Raw genomic sequence first — 17,281 nt, 5'->3', positions numbered from 1 at the left:
AAAAGCTCCATCATTTTTCATTATTTGTTGAAGTTTAAAGAAAATTGCAAAGTATTTTAATTCTTACACATTTCAGTATGCATCTTTTACAATCACAGTATCATTATAATGAACAAAAATAATATTTACTCGATAGTCTCTAATATACATTCTCCAATAAAATCCTTTTTATTGTTTTTGTGTATTTGTGTCTTTCTTTACTTATAACATCATTCAAAATTAGTAATTTCCCTCAAATTTATTTTTAGGAGGTTTTTTTCTCATTGATCCTGATGTGACTAATTAATTAGAAATTTATATTTGGTGCTGGGAAAAAAAAGAATATATTAAGTATGTAAATTATTTTTTCTTTTTTTTTGTATATTTTTTTATTGGAGTTTGATTTGCCAACATATAGTATAACACCCAATGCTCATCCTGTCAAGGGCCCCCCTCTGTGCCCCTAAGTATGTAAATTAAACATTTGGCTTCCAGGAGAGGCAGCAGCACCTGAGGGCAAACAATGTGGTCTCCACGATTAGGGAAATTAGTGAGTGCACATCTCTGGTGTGGCTGCTGACTGGCCATGTGGCCTCATGGAACTTATTTACTTCCTCCTGATATGAGGATATCAATAACAACTATAGTGATGCTATTAAACTAGAATTAAAAGGAATAATACATAAGAGATCTGATAAAATTCCTCAGATATATTAAAAACAAACAACTAATTTTAATGTTAAAATATTTTAATTAACCAAACCTAGGTTGTGACAATATGCTGTGATCACAACAGTTGTTTTCCAGATGCAATAGGATAAGAAGAAAAAAAACCATTTGCTTAGGATATACCTAAATACTGTGCACAGGCTCTCCCTCTGGATAGCTCTCTCCCTCTACATATAAATAAATCTATTCATATAAATTACATATATTTCCCCCATAAAATACAGCCATATATATGTATATATGCTTAATTTATAAATGGAATCTTGTTTACTAATATAAAAGTGTTATAACTAGAGAGTTATTTACATGTCTGATAGACTGTCAATCAACTATATTCACATGAGTTTTAAAATCATCGTTTAACATACATTTATTCATTCTCCGTTATGAAGGAAGTACTGTGCACAGTACAGATGGGTAATGCCTGGTGTCTGCCTTAAAAAAGCTTACAGAAATAACAGGCTTGAAAGACATTGATTAAATAGAATGTGCCAAGTGATAAAACAGACATAGAAACAGAGCATCAGGGCACAAAAGAGGAGGGAGTAATAACATAACACAAATAAAATCAAGATTTCACAGAAGAAGTGACATTTAGGCAGGAGCAGCAGCCTCTGAGCAGATATAGGGGCCGGGTTTGCCCTAGAAACAAACAGCAAGACATGAAAACAAAAAAACAAAAAAACAAAACAAAAAAACAAAAACAACCTTCTGTGGACCAAAGACAAAAAATTTCTTCTAAATAAGATCTTGGCTGTAATAAATATGATTTGTGATTCCAACGATGAGCTTGAGTAAATCAAAGCCAACTGATTCATTATCTCTCTTTGCAGTAATCGGGGAAATCTGCCCAACTGCTGACCAGGAATCCTTCTAACATGAGATCCTACAAATATGTCAACTTTGCACAGGATTTTTAATTTTGTTAAAATAATTCAGATTCCTAATTAGTCCTCGGAATACACACTGCATTATATATATATTTATGGATTCAGTAAATAAATCTCAAGTCAGATTTTAGGACGATAATTTTTAAGATATTGTAGAGATGTTATTTAGCTGAAAACTGAGCAAAGAAAATTTTCTTTCTATATCTTTATAAAAATGAAGTGGACTTCTGGGGCTCTTGGGTGGCTCTGTCGGTCAAGTGTCCAACTCTTAATTTCAGCTCAGGTCATGATCTCAGGGTCCTGCATAGGCTACATGCTCAGCGGGGAGTCTGCTTCTCTCCCTCTCCCTCTACTCCTTCCTCTGCTCATGTGCTCCCTCTCTCTCTCAAATAATCTTAAAAAGAAATGAAATGGACTGCTACTCAAATATTAGGCACTTGAGAGATCTGTTTTTTTACAGTTAGCATAATTATGTTTATTAATATTAAAACACCATAATCTAGGCTCTGAATCACTTAATTGATTTGTAATAAAAACATGAAGCTTCCAGGTTTGATAATGGCAGTGCCTTCTGTGGTCCAATGTACTCTCAGACAGCAATTATTAACTCTGGACAAAATACGAAAGTGAAATATTTAAGGGCTTGGGAAATTAATCAAAAGCAGATAGAACTTGGAAGAATCTTAAGTTTGAAAGAAAAACTATACTAGCTGAGTTCTATGTTCAGAGGTGGGGAGTATCAAATTCTACATGGCAAGACCTTTCAAATGCTTAACTGATCCCTTAATCATACGTCCAATCAGGAGACTCCGAGGAATCCAGTGGAGAGTAACAGCTGGAAAGTTCGACGACGTTAGTAGAGTTTTCAGGTCTGCCTATCATAAGTACACAGACACTGGAGTCGTCAATCAGCGAGATTAGACAACCACCTTGAGCTGTCTATTAATCTGCCCTAACATGGCGTAAAGCAAGCCTCTAAATAATCTAGTTTAACACTAATACAACTAATAAAGGAACTTAGGTGTGGGATATAACGTCAATATTTGAAAATTCTGATAATATTAAGCCATTTTAAATTATTATTTTACGATGATACATAAAATACTGAGAATTAGCAAAAGACATGCAAGATCTCTGTACAGAAAACACTCCTGTGAATAAATAAGGAACATATAAATAAGTGGAGAGACAGAGTATATTCATTGATCACAACTCTCAATATTAGTTCTCTCCACATCTATATTTAGATTCTATACAACAGTCCCAACTAATATTTCTGTCGTTGACAAGGTCATTCTAAAATTTGTATGGGGATATAAAGAAACTATTATGTCCAAAACAATCTTCAAGAGGAAGAATAAAGTTAGTACACTTATATTTTTGAATTCTAGGCTTATTAAAGCTAAAGTGTGCTAAAGATAGTGTGCTCTTAATGCAAGGATGGACAAATAAATCCATGGGACAGATGGGGGCTCCAGAAATTCACCCACAGGAGTTGACTTACATGATCAAACCACATGATTTGCAACAAATGTCTCAAAGCAATTTAAAGGAGAAAAATAAGTACTTAAAAAAAAAAAAAAGGTTCTGGAACAAGAAGTTAACCATGTAGATCTCAATCATTATTTTATGCCACACTCAAAGGTTTGCTTGAGATGGGTCATAGATCTAAAATCTAAAATCATAATGTTCCTAGAATTAAAAAAAAATACATTGGCTTGAAGGGAAACTTCACAAGACAACATACAGGAATAGACAATGAGCAGTTAAAATGAAAATTAAATCCAAAATGGGATCTGCTATAAATTTATAATAGAGGATCTGCAGTAACACCAAGCATTGATGGGAATGACTTAGCGATTGCCAAATACCCACTTGCCACACCTGCTGCACCCACTAGAATAGCTAATTTGAAAAGACAGTCAAATACAAATATTAGAAATGATATTGAAGAACCGGAACTCACATATTATTTGGTGAACATGTAAAATATTGTCACGAATTTGGAAAAATGTCGGCAGTTGCTTATAAAGTCAGACATATAAATATCCCATAAAACAAGTACTCTATCCTTAGATATTTATGCAAGCAAGGTAAATAAAACATGGCTACACAAACACTTACATAAAATATAAGTCTTCCTGTGGTCATGTTTTATTTAATATAAGCAGTGTTTTGTAGGAGCTAACCACAAACTGAAAATGACACAAATATCCAGCAACAAAATGGATTAAAAACTGCAGTATGTTCATGAAAGGAATAGTACTCAGTAATTTTTTATTTTATTTTATTTTATTTTATTTTATTTTATTTTATTTTATTTTATTTATTTGAGAGAGAGAAAGAGAGAGAGTGCACAAGCAGAGAGAGCAGCAGAGGGAGAGGGAGAGGGAGAAGCAGAGGCCCCGCTGAGCAGGGTGCCCGACATGGGGTTTGATCCCAGGACCCGGGATCACGACCTGAGCTGAAGGCAGACGCTTGACTGACTGAGCCTCCCAGACGTCCCCTCAGTAATTTTTTTATTTTAAAGAACTATGGATGCACACACCATGGATAACTCTTTAAACGTTACACTGAGTGAAAGAAGGAAAAATGCATTTTATGATTTCGTTTTCATGAAATATACTAAGCGACAAAATGAATTTGAGTTTGCCATGGGATGAGGACTGCCTGGAATGGGGCACAATGGAACTTTCTAGAGAGACAGGAATGTTTTACATCATATCCTCAAAGATTTATCCAGTTTCCATTTTGAAACATTCCTGGTCACCTCTTAGAATTCGCAGTCAAACTGTTTAGAGAATGTTTCAAAATTATTTTTCCATATCATACATCTCTGTAAGAAAAAGCCAAAAATAATGCTTCATGAAAGAAAAAGCATACTTTACCCCTTTGGGTCTGAAGAAACCATCAATGCATGTCTCACAGTTTATACCAGCAGTGTTTTGGGTGCAATTGATACACACACCCCCTCCAATGTACTTTCCATGTATATTTAAACTCAGATTTCTTCTGGCAACATTTTCATCATAATAGCATTCTTCAGCTTTCCCATGACAATTGCATGCTGCAGTAGGGAAAAATAAATTCACAAATATTAATTTTAGATTTCAGATATATTTAAAAATCATTTTCTGTTATATAACAGATTTCTTTATGAGAAATTATATTACATTAGTATATATACAAATAAAATCAGTACAAGAGTATCTAGTTGAAAAAATTAAAACCCATAAATTAAGCTATATCATATGAAATTGCCAATATTTGGCTGATTTTATCTTACAAAACTGAAATTTCCCATGGTTCAACCTATAATTTCCCATTATGACAAACAATAAATTAGTGAACTACGGCAATGAATGCTTACTATCCGGGGAATCTGCGGTGGATAATCATCATATATGGGAATCTCAATGTTAGATCCTATGGGTAAAAAAAGGACACTTAGGACATAGTTCCTTTTTTGTGCTTTTGTGATAATAACTAAGACTTGTTTTTTTTTTTAATTGGCTATGTTTTCTGAGTGGTTTATATTTACTGCCACTGATTTTAATTCTCAAAATAGCTTTATGAGTTAGGGGCTCAGATTAACCACTTTTCATCTCTCAGTGACCAAGACGAAGAGAAGTACAGTCATCACAGGAGGTAAGGGAATCAGTCTTGTCAACCCCACTCTGGGGTCAGGTCCTGAGACTCCAGGGCCAATCCCGGCCAGTCCCTCCAGGTTCCGTCCCATCAGAGACAGAAAGGCCATGAGAAGGGCCAAGGCTTCGGCCGGAATGAGAGCGGGTTGCTTAGAGGATGAGAGCGGGTTGCTTAGAGGCTGAGCTCATAGCCTCGGCACCAGTGCTGGACACCCAGCAGCGGGCGGCGGGCAACATGGGGAACTTCTCAAATTCTCAAAGGCTCGGTTTCTGTAAACACGGAGAGGTCAATAGTACTCATCAGATGGGAACAGCTCAGAGCATTAAGTGAGAAAATGCAGGTGGAATCATTAGCATAACGCCTGGCAAAGGTGTTCTAACTGGGTTTTCCTCGCCCTCCTCCCTTGATCCTTCTGGTCCCCCTGCCCCCTTACCCACCCACCCCCGCCTCGACTCATGGCCCGTGGTGGGAGCTTGGAGCCGTGACAAAGTTGCTCCCCCAGTCAGGTAGGGCTTCGAAGAGATGGGTAGTCTTCTTCCAGGGGGGCTAGGGAGCAGGGTGCATGGCATGGCATCTCCGTCCAGAGATGCTGACTTTCCTAGATGTTGTCGCGTGGAGAGGCAGGTGTGCGTGGACAGGGGCTCCGGTGTGGGGGGCACAGCTGAGGCTCCCCCCAAAGGGAAACACGTGCATGCTGTTCCGAACTCTCTCCAAGTTTTCCTAACAGTAGGCAGCACAGCTCTTCCCCCTCGGCATCTGTTTCCCTAAGGTACATGGGGACCTCTCCCATGGGGGTTCCTCAGCCCCCCAGTAACGGGCAGTTACGTGGTTTCCAGGTGTTTCTTGGGCTGATACCGAATGCGCAGAACCACAAGGTGGGCAGATGGCGGGTTCTAATGCCCAACTGCTTCCCATTTGCCACATGAGCGACTCTAGGGAGAACGTTTAAGTCTCGGTGTCACTTCTGTGCCTCCCTCATTGGGGGGGCATTGTGAGAATGCAAAACACGCAGGGCCATGAGACCAGTCGGCTGCATGCACGGTAGCCACGCGCTCGGTGGGGCTGCGCGACGGCCACTCCAGGCGCACCTGCCCCAAGGTTCTCCAGGCACCTGCTCCACCTCGAAGACTCTCCCTCTCAGGATGGCAGGTCCCTCTCGCTCCGGGACACCTGCCCAACCTGTGGCCACAGCTTCACCACCCTGGGGAGCATCAGCCTGGCTCGGGAGCACCAGGGGCTTGGTGGGCGAATGAACGATGAGCGTCGAGACACCGAAAAGAGTCCTTCCGTGGCTTTGAGTGGCTTTTCTTGATGAATGAAGCATGATGACCTCTTGATAGGATTGTAAGTCTTTTCTTGAGAAACGTGTACATTCCTCTTGCCTCATTTTTAACCAGTTTATGGAATTCTTTCTTTCTGCTATGGAAGATACCTTGATATAGTGAGAATATTATCTCCTGGTCACCTTTGTAGCCAATGCCCTCCCCAGACGGCTGACTTTGGTTGAGAATAGAGTATTCTCGCTATGCTGATGGAAAGTCTTCAAACTTTATCCCAGGGACCCTGCAGTCATAAATTTAAGTCACGGGGCCTTACAAACAGTTTTATATCTTTAGGACAATAGACAGGAATTCTTAAAAATCCTGTTGTAAAAATATATTGTGAGAAACAGGAGAGATTTCTGCTTCCAGGGTCAAGTAAAGGGAAAAAGGAAGGCCAATTGATTCTCATGTTCTGCAGGTTTAGTATTAGAACCACGAGCTACTGTGGGTAAAACACCGCCGCCTGGGCAGACCCGCTTTCGCACTGTATGCAGCGAGGGCCCTCGGCCTATAGCTCCTGCTGCTGGGTAAAGGCCCCCCCCCCAACTCCAGCCTCAGAGGACACAGGCAGTCCCTACGCACAAGCAGAGGTTTTCACTCCACCATCAGCAGTTTGCTATTTCATGGAATGTCCCAGACATGAGATGGCAACGGTCTTTAGTACAAGCTTAGCAAGGAAGAAATATTCTTTGCTTTTTAGAGTTAAATCCTGCCTCAAGTAAGTCAGATTGATGAAAATCCAAATTAAACTCAAATGAATTAGTAGGTAATTGTTCATTTTCTAGAAGGATTTTTGTCATGTTATGGAAGGAGTAACATATTAAGGTGACTGGAACACAATTCAACTTGGAAAAGAACATTTTCAGGTAAGCTTTTAGGAATGCATACATTGCCAAAAGCATGATATTTATGCAAGGTTTTATGGTTTACACTCCTATCTTTCATTGTAGGTAAAAAAGAAAACATTTTTTTTTTCAATTTGGAAATAAACCCTCCCATCTGCCTCACGAGAAAAGATCATTGTTTCAGAATTCCACTATTTAAAAAATGTACGTAATAACAACGGCAACCTCCTTTGGTGTTGCTTTGTCCAGCCCCCTTGCTCACAAATCTGATCTAGCCTTTTGGTTTCCTTGTGTAAACACAAATACACACGTGGAGAGTGGCAAAGGATATTGCAGATCCAGTAACGATAACCAAGTGATAGAAAGCAGAGGCAATAGGAAGCATGCCTGCCCTCAAATGCTACTCCTCCTTGTGAGCAGATCTTCCACCAAGGGAAGAGAAAGATAATCAAACATTTAAGAAGTTTGAGAATGTAAGTAGCATTTCACTTAAAGTCACTCTTAGGAACGAATGTCTATTCTCACTGGGAGAAGCTGTGCAGAACCTGAGGGATTGTGGGGAGGAGAGGGATGTGGGGGCATGAAGAAAACCAAAGGTGGGCCTCCAGATGCTCCTTCTCCCACAGTAGATGGTGGTAGCCCCTTCTGCAGCTATTACTCGGTGACAATGGGTGACTTCTAACAAAATATCCTTACAACCAGGCAGACACAAATCAAAAGGCAGAAGAAGGGGGCGCCTGGGTGGCTCACAGGGTTAAGTATCCGACTCTTGGTTTCAGCTCAGGTCATGAGGTCGGGCCCTGCATCAGGCTCCACACTCAGCACAGAGTCTGCTTAGGATTCCCTCTCTCTCCCCCTCTCCCTGCTCCTTTCCTTTCTCTAAAATAAATAAGTAGATCTTTTCTTGAAAAAAAAAAAAAGGCAAAAGAGGTGAGTACAGAAAATGGAGAGACTCAAGACATTGATAGTATATTCAGATTCTTAAACTCAAAAGAAAATATTTTGTGGTTGGGAGATTTTATAATGAAAGTTTGCTATGATTCAATAGGTTTAAGGGCCTACTATGTCTGACATATGATACATAATCAAATCTTTTTAAATAAATATAGAAAGTTGATTTAGCTTAAAATGTCTACTAAGCCTGCTTTGGGGGCCATCTATACCGATGGGACTGAAAAAATGTAGCTAGGACTCTCTAAAATAGTGGTATTTGAATTCAACTGATTTGGGCTTCACGGCTAGTTTGAATTTACAGCTCAGCACAAGGCTTTGTGTTTAGGTCTCGTGTTGGCCTGAGCAGATCTCCAGAAACATAGGTTTCTCTAGCATCCTTGTCACCATGTTGGGCCAGTTGACAGTAGAGAGCTACAAAGTCATCTGCTACACTTGTTGGGTATTTCCTTCTGAAACAATTGGACATATGGGCTGTCTTCAACACTGATAATATCCAAGTATTAAGAAGTGTTGGTTGACACATTTTTGCACAGCCAGTTGTTTTACTATTTCTCATTACTGGCTTTTTTCTTGGTTGTAACTGTCCTATAATTCCTACAGCATAGTTTATGCTAATGATTATCACTGGTGTCATCTCTTTTTATTTTTTAAAGATTTTTTAAAAATTTATTCATGAGAGACAGAGAGAGAGAGAGAGAGAGGCAGAGACGCAGGCAGTGAGAGAAGCAGGCTCCATGCAGGGAGCCTGACGTGGGGCTCAATCCCGGGACTCCAGGATCACACCCTGGGCCGAAGGCAGGCGCTCAACCACTGAGCCACCCAGGGATCCCCACTGGTGTCATTTTTAATATTAGTATCTTATAACGTGATTAATGAGAAACCATACTTTAAAATATTTATTATTACTATTAAAATATTCTTTTTCTACAAATTTGATTTCTTGCCTTCTCTGCTACCTTTTACTCTCATACTCTTCCCAGCTACGATGACCAAACACCTCCCTTTAATAACTAATGAATCAGAGTGTTTTTGTTTTGATTTTTAAGTAACAATACAGCTCTAACTAGAAAGGTATAATCTCTCCTCTCTTTTTTTTTTCTTCATTTGCTAGATGTTTGAGATACAAAAGCTATTTACTGAGGGGATGGGGGAGCTACAAAGGGAGAAGGCAGAGGAATCTGGAGCTATACTGGTTTCAGAACCATTTTACAAACATATAAATGTATTTAGCACATTAGTCTCTCTACAGTGCAGGTTTTGCTGTGTATTTGCATTTCTAGTAGAGTGTGCGTGTGTGCGCACATAGTGGATGCTTAAACAACATGGGCTGGAACTGCGCGGGTCTACTTACACACAGACTTTTTTCAATAAACATACTGGAGAGTTTTTTGGAGAATTTTGACAATTTAAACAACTTCCGGGTGAGCCATGTAGCCGAGGAATACCAAATACATTAAGAAAAAGTTAGATATTATAAGACTAGGGTCTATTATACATTATATTTACATATATATAATACATGTTAATTGTGTTATTGGTAAGGCTTCTGATCAATAGTAGACTACAAGTAATTAAATTTCTGGAGAATCAGAAGTTGCACATAGAGTTCTGACTGTGTGTGTGGGGGGGGTCGGCATCCCCAAACCCCACACTATTTGAGGTCAGCCATGTGCATTTATATAATGCTACAAGCCTGAGATATACTCTGATGACAGTAAGTGTACTTTTGTGAAAAGTACGATATTGGTGTGTTTTTATCTGTTTCTCATAATGTCCACACAGTGGTAAAGTCTAGGTGTTTAGTAATATTTTCAAAGAATAATAATAAAAAAACCTGAGTAAAACAGCAGGGGTCCAAGAGCCTACCAGCTATTGCCTTGGATAAAATATACAAACTGGAACCTGCACGTACCTAAAATCACCACATGTTTACATTACCTGCGTCCCAGAAAGGAAGAACCACACATGTTGCTGAATTCTAAGGAACATACCTTCACATTCTGTTTTAGTCAGAAAAGTCCCAGCTCGCCAAGGTTTCTGATGGAATCCTGGACAGCACTGATCACAGCTATCACCACAGGTATTATGCTCACACTCACAGCGGGATTTCTAGTAAAAAGTTGGGGGCAAAGTAGAATTTTAGTATTTTTGGAACCCAGAAGATAAAAGGAAGAGAAGAGAAAACTTTGAGACCATGTACCAAAATGGGATAGTCCTGTCAGTCTGGAAAGGAAGTACCAGCCTTGGGAGTGGGTATATTTGATCAGCACCAGCTGTAAGGCGCTCCAGACTACAGGACGCCTGGGGGGCTCAGCATCGAGCTATCTGCCTTCGGCCCAGGGAGTGACCCCGGGGTCCTGGGATCGAGTCCCGCATCGGGCTCCCTGCATGGGGCCTGCTTCTTCCTCTGCCTGGGTCTCTCCCTCTCTCTGTGTCTCTCATAAATAAATGAAAATTAAAAAAAAAAAAAAAAAACGAGGTACAGACTGGTTCTGGAATCACTGGCCTCAGGTCTGGAAGAGAACATAGGCCCAGCTGAGAACAATCTTGAAGACTAACTCTGCTCTCTGGTTCTTGAGATCTGCAGGTTTTCTGGTTTGGATGTGTCCATGTTAAGGCAAAGTACTGTTAAGATTTAGGGGTGTGGGAAGACGAAAATAGATTTGTAGACACTGAAGGCCAGAGGAAGAACAGGAATCTAATGTCCCAGGACTGACTCTCCTGTCTGGGTGAGCTCCAAGTGGAGTCCAATTTCACGGTGTGGAACTGGCCCTACAAGGCTGCCCCGGGGGCCCTCACAGCACGGGCACGCTGCCCATCAGTTCCCATGACAGACGACACCCACACCCTGCAGAGAGCTGCACCACAGCCTTGAAAATATGCCAGGAAAATTTGCCAGGGCTGCTGAACCTTCCATAGGAAGTAACATTATGATGCATTCGTCAGAAAACCAGCTTTGAGAGAAATACCATTTGTACTGCAGTTTTAGAAGAAAAAACATCTACACGTAAGTCACTATGCTCGCTACTCAATGTTTCCTCCATATAATATACAACAGATGACTTCGTATTTCACCAGTTTGTTACTGAGAAAAATAGATATTCATTCATCCCCTTTTTAGGTTATGCTTATTTAATACATTGGCATTAATGAAAAATTCAAGCCAAAAGCATTCTAGCATTTTCTAAGCTGGTGGTTTCGTCAGTCTCTAGAATGCTTTCTTCGGTCCCACTCTGCGTGGCCCCTGCCCTACCTCAGCGTTCTGTTCCATGGCCACTCATCTATCCCTCCACGGACAGTTTTCATTTGTTTGTATTAATTTTTTTGATGAAAACTTTTAAAAGAAATGGTCAGGTTGACTGATGGCAGGCATTCTCTGAAGCTAAATCATACAGCTGGCTGTCATCGCTAGAGAGGTTTCAAAATAGATAGACCAGTTTCGGAGCCTTTTTGGAAAAAAAAAAAAACTAATCTGTTTTCTGATACTGTGATGGCTGACTTCAAAGTCTATCATCCTAACTGCCAGCTCTATTTCACCCTGGCACGGCTTCCTGTGACACCATCTAAGTGGGGACCTGACACCCATTCACAGCATCCCTATCGGCAAAGCGGCTCATGAGGCATTTGGCAGTTCAGAGTTTCATTTTGCTAAGCATCCTATAAATATACATACATTTGTCACTGGATCAAGTGGACAAGCCCTGGCATGACCATAGCAGATGCACATCCCTCCGACTGAAATATCCTTGACCGAGTAGTAATACTGCAAAAAGCAATCCAGAGAGAAATCCTGTTAAGATGACTGCAAGGTGTACGTAACAAAAGGAAATGTTCGCTTAAAAATGGTACTTTCTGCTTTTATCCTTAGTTTGAAGCACGAGGGAACAATTGAGGTCTCACGGAAGCTATCAAGTAGCTCCCTGCACTGTGATCATTGCCCAGAGAGAGAATGTGGGGTTTTGAGAAATTTCCTTCACACGGACATACGAAGTCTATGTTGGAGTATTTATTATCGAGAGCAAGTTGGTACGGCGGGGTGGGGGCGGTAGGGGAAATTAATTCTTCATAAAAGTTGTTTTGTATAGTTTTGTAAAAGACAACTTCCTTTATTGCCATTATAGGAAGCTCAGTGCTCATTAATCATATGCGGACTGTCTGACTTGATGGATTTGAAGAAGCTCAACATATTTAGAGGAAATCATGCTCATAGCAAAGCATTTCTTAACCATTTCAAGAGGAAATAAAAAATAATGAACTGCAAGACTGATTTAACTTAATGTAAGGCTGAAACTACTACATATGTGGAACACTTGTTATTTTTTCATTATGCTAAAATGTCCATGTGATTACTTTCCTATTTGTAATTAATACAGGGCTACGTTTTTAATTATTTTAATATACCCAGCTATTTTTAAAGATAACTTGTGATTATAGTACTGGACTATTTAAAAATGTTTAATTAATATGTATATAACATTTTGTAATTGTGAGAGTACATTATCTTATAGAATCCAAATAACCATCTCAGTGGTAGATCGTTCTATTATTGCAGTTATTCACATAAAAAAAAAAAACAGCAAGAGTAAGTAGATGAATACAAATTTGCGTTCCCTAACTACAAATTCCCCTTCTCTATTTACTTCTTTTTCTGTTTTTTTGTTTACATAGAGTACTTTTTATAATATTTTTTGTTACTTAACTTACTTGATATACCCAGACCTTGAACATGAAAAGAAACTTGCTAGAAGTTTACGTGATGTAAAAGTTTGCTTTTCACTAACTTCATCACTTAATAATATAGATATGAATAGGGATATTTGTTCAGAAAGCTGATGCAGTGCTTTTGTAGGTGCTTTTAAAACTAGGAAATTTGTTTTAAATATAAACACATAATGCTTCACTTTTGAGTCATGAAGAGGAGCTGAAATTCAATATCCTATTTTTATATATTTAAATTTATATGTAATGCTTACCGAACTTGAGTACTTTCTAAAGGCTTATTTATATGTTGCATTTTACTCCACTATTTTAAAGGCTCATGTACAATGAAGTTATAAATAATAGATGTGTATCCCAACCCCCCTACTCTGCCTCCTGCAAAAGATGATAAAAGAAACATATTTATTTACATTGATTTTTTTTCTCCGTTATACTGTCGGAAAAGATTAAATTACACTTCAAAATTACTCAGCCTTCCTCAGAGTGTATTTTTAAGTCATGCCAAAGTCATAATTAAAAGTGATTTTTTAAACAAGTAACGAATCTAAACACTGCAGTAAAATAATGATTACTTCTGCATAAGATAACTTACAATATGCTGAAATGTAATGCAAGGTAAATTTATTTCAGGTTTGGAAAATGCAGGGCACTAAAACATCCAACATGTGTTGTATGAGGATAATCAAACTTTAAATGTTATTTTGGGGATGATGGAGTGCTTAGGTGCAGGTAAGTTAGGTAGTGAGAAGAAAATACATCCAAGGGGTATTCATGAACTGTGAAAAATGCTGCCCTTTGATATTCAGCCTTCTGGTTCAGTCATTCGTAACTGGTGGCAGTAGTCAGGCCTTTTAGAGCTAAGTGCATCATTCTGGAACGAAGTGCTGTGTCTCACAATCCCACTTTCTCTCTACAATCCTATTTCCACCTTCACCTCTAGTCATAGAGTAGATAATCTATTAGCATGGATTTGCTTTATGGATTTATAGCTGAATTGGCAACAGTGTCTTGGTTGGGTAGCAGCCTACAAGGAGTGTGACATAAACCAATGACCCTGGTGAGTAATAAGTAGGAGGACAGGCAATTATCACTCATAGAAACCTGGACTGATCACATATATCATAATCCAAAAATTCTAGTTTAACACTGAAAAACAGTCCTTCTGTTAGCTCCTGTTTTCAAAAATCTATTAAAAAGGATGCCATCACCCTTTCCCCCCATGATATTCTATTTATAAAGGACAATAAAACAGCATATACAGTTTTCCCCCACAGTAGCACTTTTTCAAACTATGCCTTGTGATTCATTAAATGAAACATACATTTATTTGAGTGGAAAAAATGGTCCACAGAACAGGAACCCTTACATCACCTAAATACTTGCTAGAATTACTGTTTTTCAACTCTGCCCTAGACCTACTGAGTCAGAATGTGCCTTTCCCCAATATCGCCAGCTAATTTTATTCACATTAAAGTGTAAAATATATTATACTGTGTATGTGCATGTGTGTACTGATTTATGATAGAAAATATATTTCTTAGTGTGGATGGTGGCCAAAAATGTTTCAAAGCCACTCCATTTCCTGTGGCAACTCCCCAGTGCCAATTATGATAGTAGTACAGCTCACCGAAAGTGACAAAAAATAATTCAGTTGCCAAAAGTAAGATTATGAACGAGGCATTATAATCTTGGTTTTACAAATGAGGAAATTAAAGTTTAGAAATGCTAAAAAGTTTGATCAATGTTCCCCAATAAATGGCAGAGCTTGGCTTGAACAATAGGTTCCAGGTTTTGTTGAATTTTAGTCTGGTAACAATCTCTCCTACAAATCACCAAAAGATATCTTTAAAGGTGATTTAACAATAAATTATTTAACAATTACGAGTATCATTTACAGACCGCAGCATGACTCAGCATGACTTACCCTTCGTGTGACAATAGGATCAATTTCCCTTGGGTCTTTGTGAGCAAACATCATCAAGTCAGCATTCAAGGTACGGATTCTTTGAAATCTCAGGCGAATATAGCGAGCAGAGGTAAATTCTAGCAGTTCAGGAGAAGGATCATCTGCACTTGGTCTCCCGTTGATCAAAGAGATGTGAATCTACACAATATGGGAAATAATTTAACAATAAAGGTTACCAAAAATAAAATATCTGGCCTTTTCTAAGTTTTCTTGAGAAAATAGTTAAGCTTCACTTCTCTCAATTAGGCAGATACAGGTTCATATTTACTCACTGGAAGATAGTGAAGTAATTGAGGAAATTTACAGACCTTTAGATAGATAGATAGATAGATAGATAGATAGATAGATAGATAGATATAGATAGATAGATAGATAGATAGATAGATAGATAGATAGATAGCAATTCATTTGTTTATATTTTAGGCATTCTCTATATACTGCCATTCCCCATATTCTTTTGTTCCAAGGCATTGCACCTACTTGATTTTGCTAGGATCTTCATGAAATCTTAAGTCAATCATTCTTTTTCTGAAAATTGTTATGCCCTAAAGTTATTTAAGAATCTGGTATATGGTGGGGAACCAGAGAACTTGGTCTAAAAAGAAGTTACAAATTTCAGATAATACAGGTACTTAAAGTACTCCTAAGATTGAAAGTCTCTAATTATACAGCCTTAAAATATATATAAAGCAAAAAATGACATTTCAAGAAAACTAGACAAATCTACAATCACAGTGAGAGATTTCAATAGGTTGTTTTTTTGTAATTTGGTTTTCAGAAATTGATAGATCAAGAAGACAAATAACTACCAAAGATTTAACATAATTCTATGAAAAACACACTCTATGAAAATACATTGAAACCTGGATGGAATGGTGATTTTTTAAAGGAAATTAATTTAGCATAATTAATACCAGAAGAAATAAAATAAAATCATGTAAAAATAAAGAAATTAGCAAGAACTACCCTCTAAAGGTGCACAAAGCCACCATCCTCTCACAGAGACTCAAAGGAGCAGAGAATTTGAATGAGGGAAAACTGATAAAACCAAAAGTATTCCCATTACAGCTAAAAAAAAGTATTTCCCTAATACTTGAAGGGCTCCTATAAATCAATAAGAAAAAAAAGACCAACAATTAACACCAAAACACAAAAAAATATAAAGGGACTATTTGAAGAAAAGGAAATATTAGGGGCCATTAAGCTTTTGATAAGGCAGGCAGTGGACCTCACTCATAATAGCAGGACTGCTCATTTAAAATACAATAATAAACTTTTTCCATGTTTTCATGCTGTCAACACCCTAAAATACTTCTAATACTCCCTGATGTCAAAACTAAGGAGATATAGGCATTCTCACAGGTGTGAGTGTAAAACGGCGCAAACCACCAGGAAGATGAATTCAGCAATAACTATCAACATTAAAAATGCCTAGAATTTCAACCTAGAAGTTCCATTTCTGGGGAAGATCCTACATTTCTATCATATATATATATATATATATATACATATATATATATATGATATATGTACATTCCTATGGGAAATATCCTACATATATATCACATATATATTATATATAATATATGTATATTCCTATGGCATTTTTTTGGTAATAGCAAAATATTGGAATAAGTCTAATATCCATCAATAATCTGTGACTGGTTAAGTAAGTTAGACATCTCTACAATGAATTATGTGCACGATAAAAAGGAGTGAGGAAATTCTCAATACACTCAAAGGAAGGGGAAGAAATACAGTACTTTTACTTTTCCTTTACTTGATAGAGGCAGTATTCCCTATGTGATAAATTAAGCCAAAATTGTTAAAAACTTGAAACTGGTAGGTTTTAGATGGAAAACACACACATGGAGCAGACAGGCAGACAGACACACAGTCAGACACACACGTGAACACTCACAGGAGGCTAAAGAGACAAGGATGCAAGGAGAGAAGAATGCGTTCTGGGCTGAGGACCGTCCCAGGACACGTCAGTGCATATATACGCCGAGAAACTGTCACTTGAGGTCACCCACAGGAATTCTCATCCACTCTTGCAAGATGGTAAATCATGTGTGTTAATTATGTTTCTTGACAGGGGAGGCAATGATATGTGTTTCCATTCCTAACATCCTGCATTTAGATAATCCCTGAGAGAGATTTTACAAACTGACTGCCAATAAACTACTGAATCACTAGAAAAATAAATATAGCAAACTCTGAGATGAG

At 38.3% G+C, this 17,281-nt stretch overlaps 1 protein-coding gene and 1 long non-coding RNA gene across 4 annotated transcripts in view; one reads left to right on the top strand and one right to left on the bottom strand.

Annotated features, from left to right (window-relative positions):
* The window catches only part of LAMA2 (laminin subunit alpha 2), a 583,647-nt gene that overhangs the window by 345,385 nt on the left and 220,981 nt on the right, over positions 1-17,281 (bottom strand). For all 3 annotated transcript variants that reach the window (XM_072833687.1, XM_072833697.1, XM_072833705.1), the window contains exons 5-8: positions 15,011-15,190; positions 12,041-12,130; positions 10,359-10,476; positions 4,487-4,665 (exon numbers count right to left, since the gene is read on the bottom strand). In XM_072833687.1, the coding sequence (XP_072689788.1) occupies positions 4,487-4,665; positions 10,359-10,476; positions 12,041-12,130; positions 15,011-15,190 (567 nt within the window). The remainder of the gene's footprint in view (positions 1-4,486; positions 4,666-10,358; positions 10,477-12,040; positions 12,131-15,010; positions 15,191-17,281) is intronic.
* LOC140637315 (uncharacterized) lies at positions 11,065-13,629 on the top strand. Its single transcript, XR_012034495.1, has 3 exons — positions 11,065-11,374; positions 12,236-12,393; positions 12,489-13,629. It is a non-coding gene; the product is annotated as an uncharacterized lncRNA (long non-coding RNA).

This window comes from Canis lupus, chromosome 1 (genome assembly GCF_048164855.1).
Source record: "Canis lupus baileyi chromosome 1, mCanLup2.hap1, whole genome shotgun sequence".
Lineage (NCBI taxonomy): Eukaryota > Metazoa > Chordata > Mammalia > Carnivora > Canidae > Canis > Canis lupus.
This window is presented reverse-complemented; position numbering and strand designations above follow the sequence as displayed.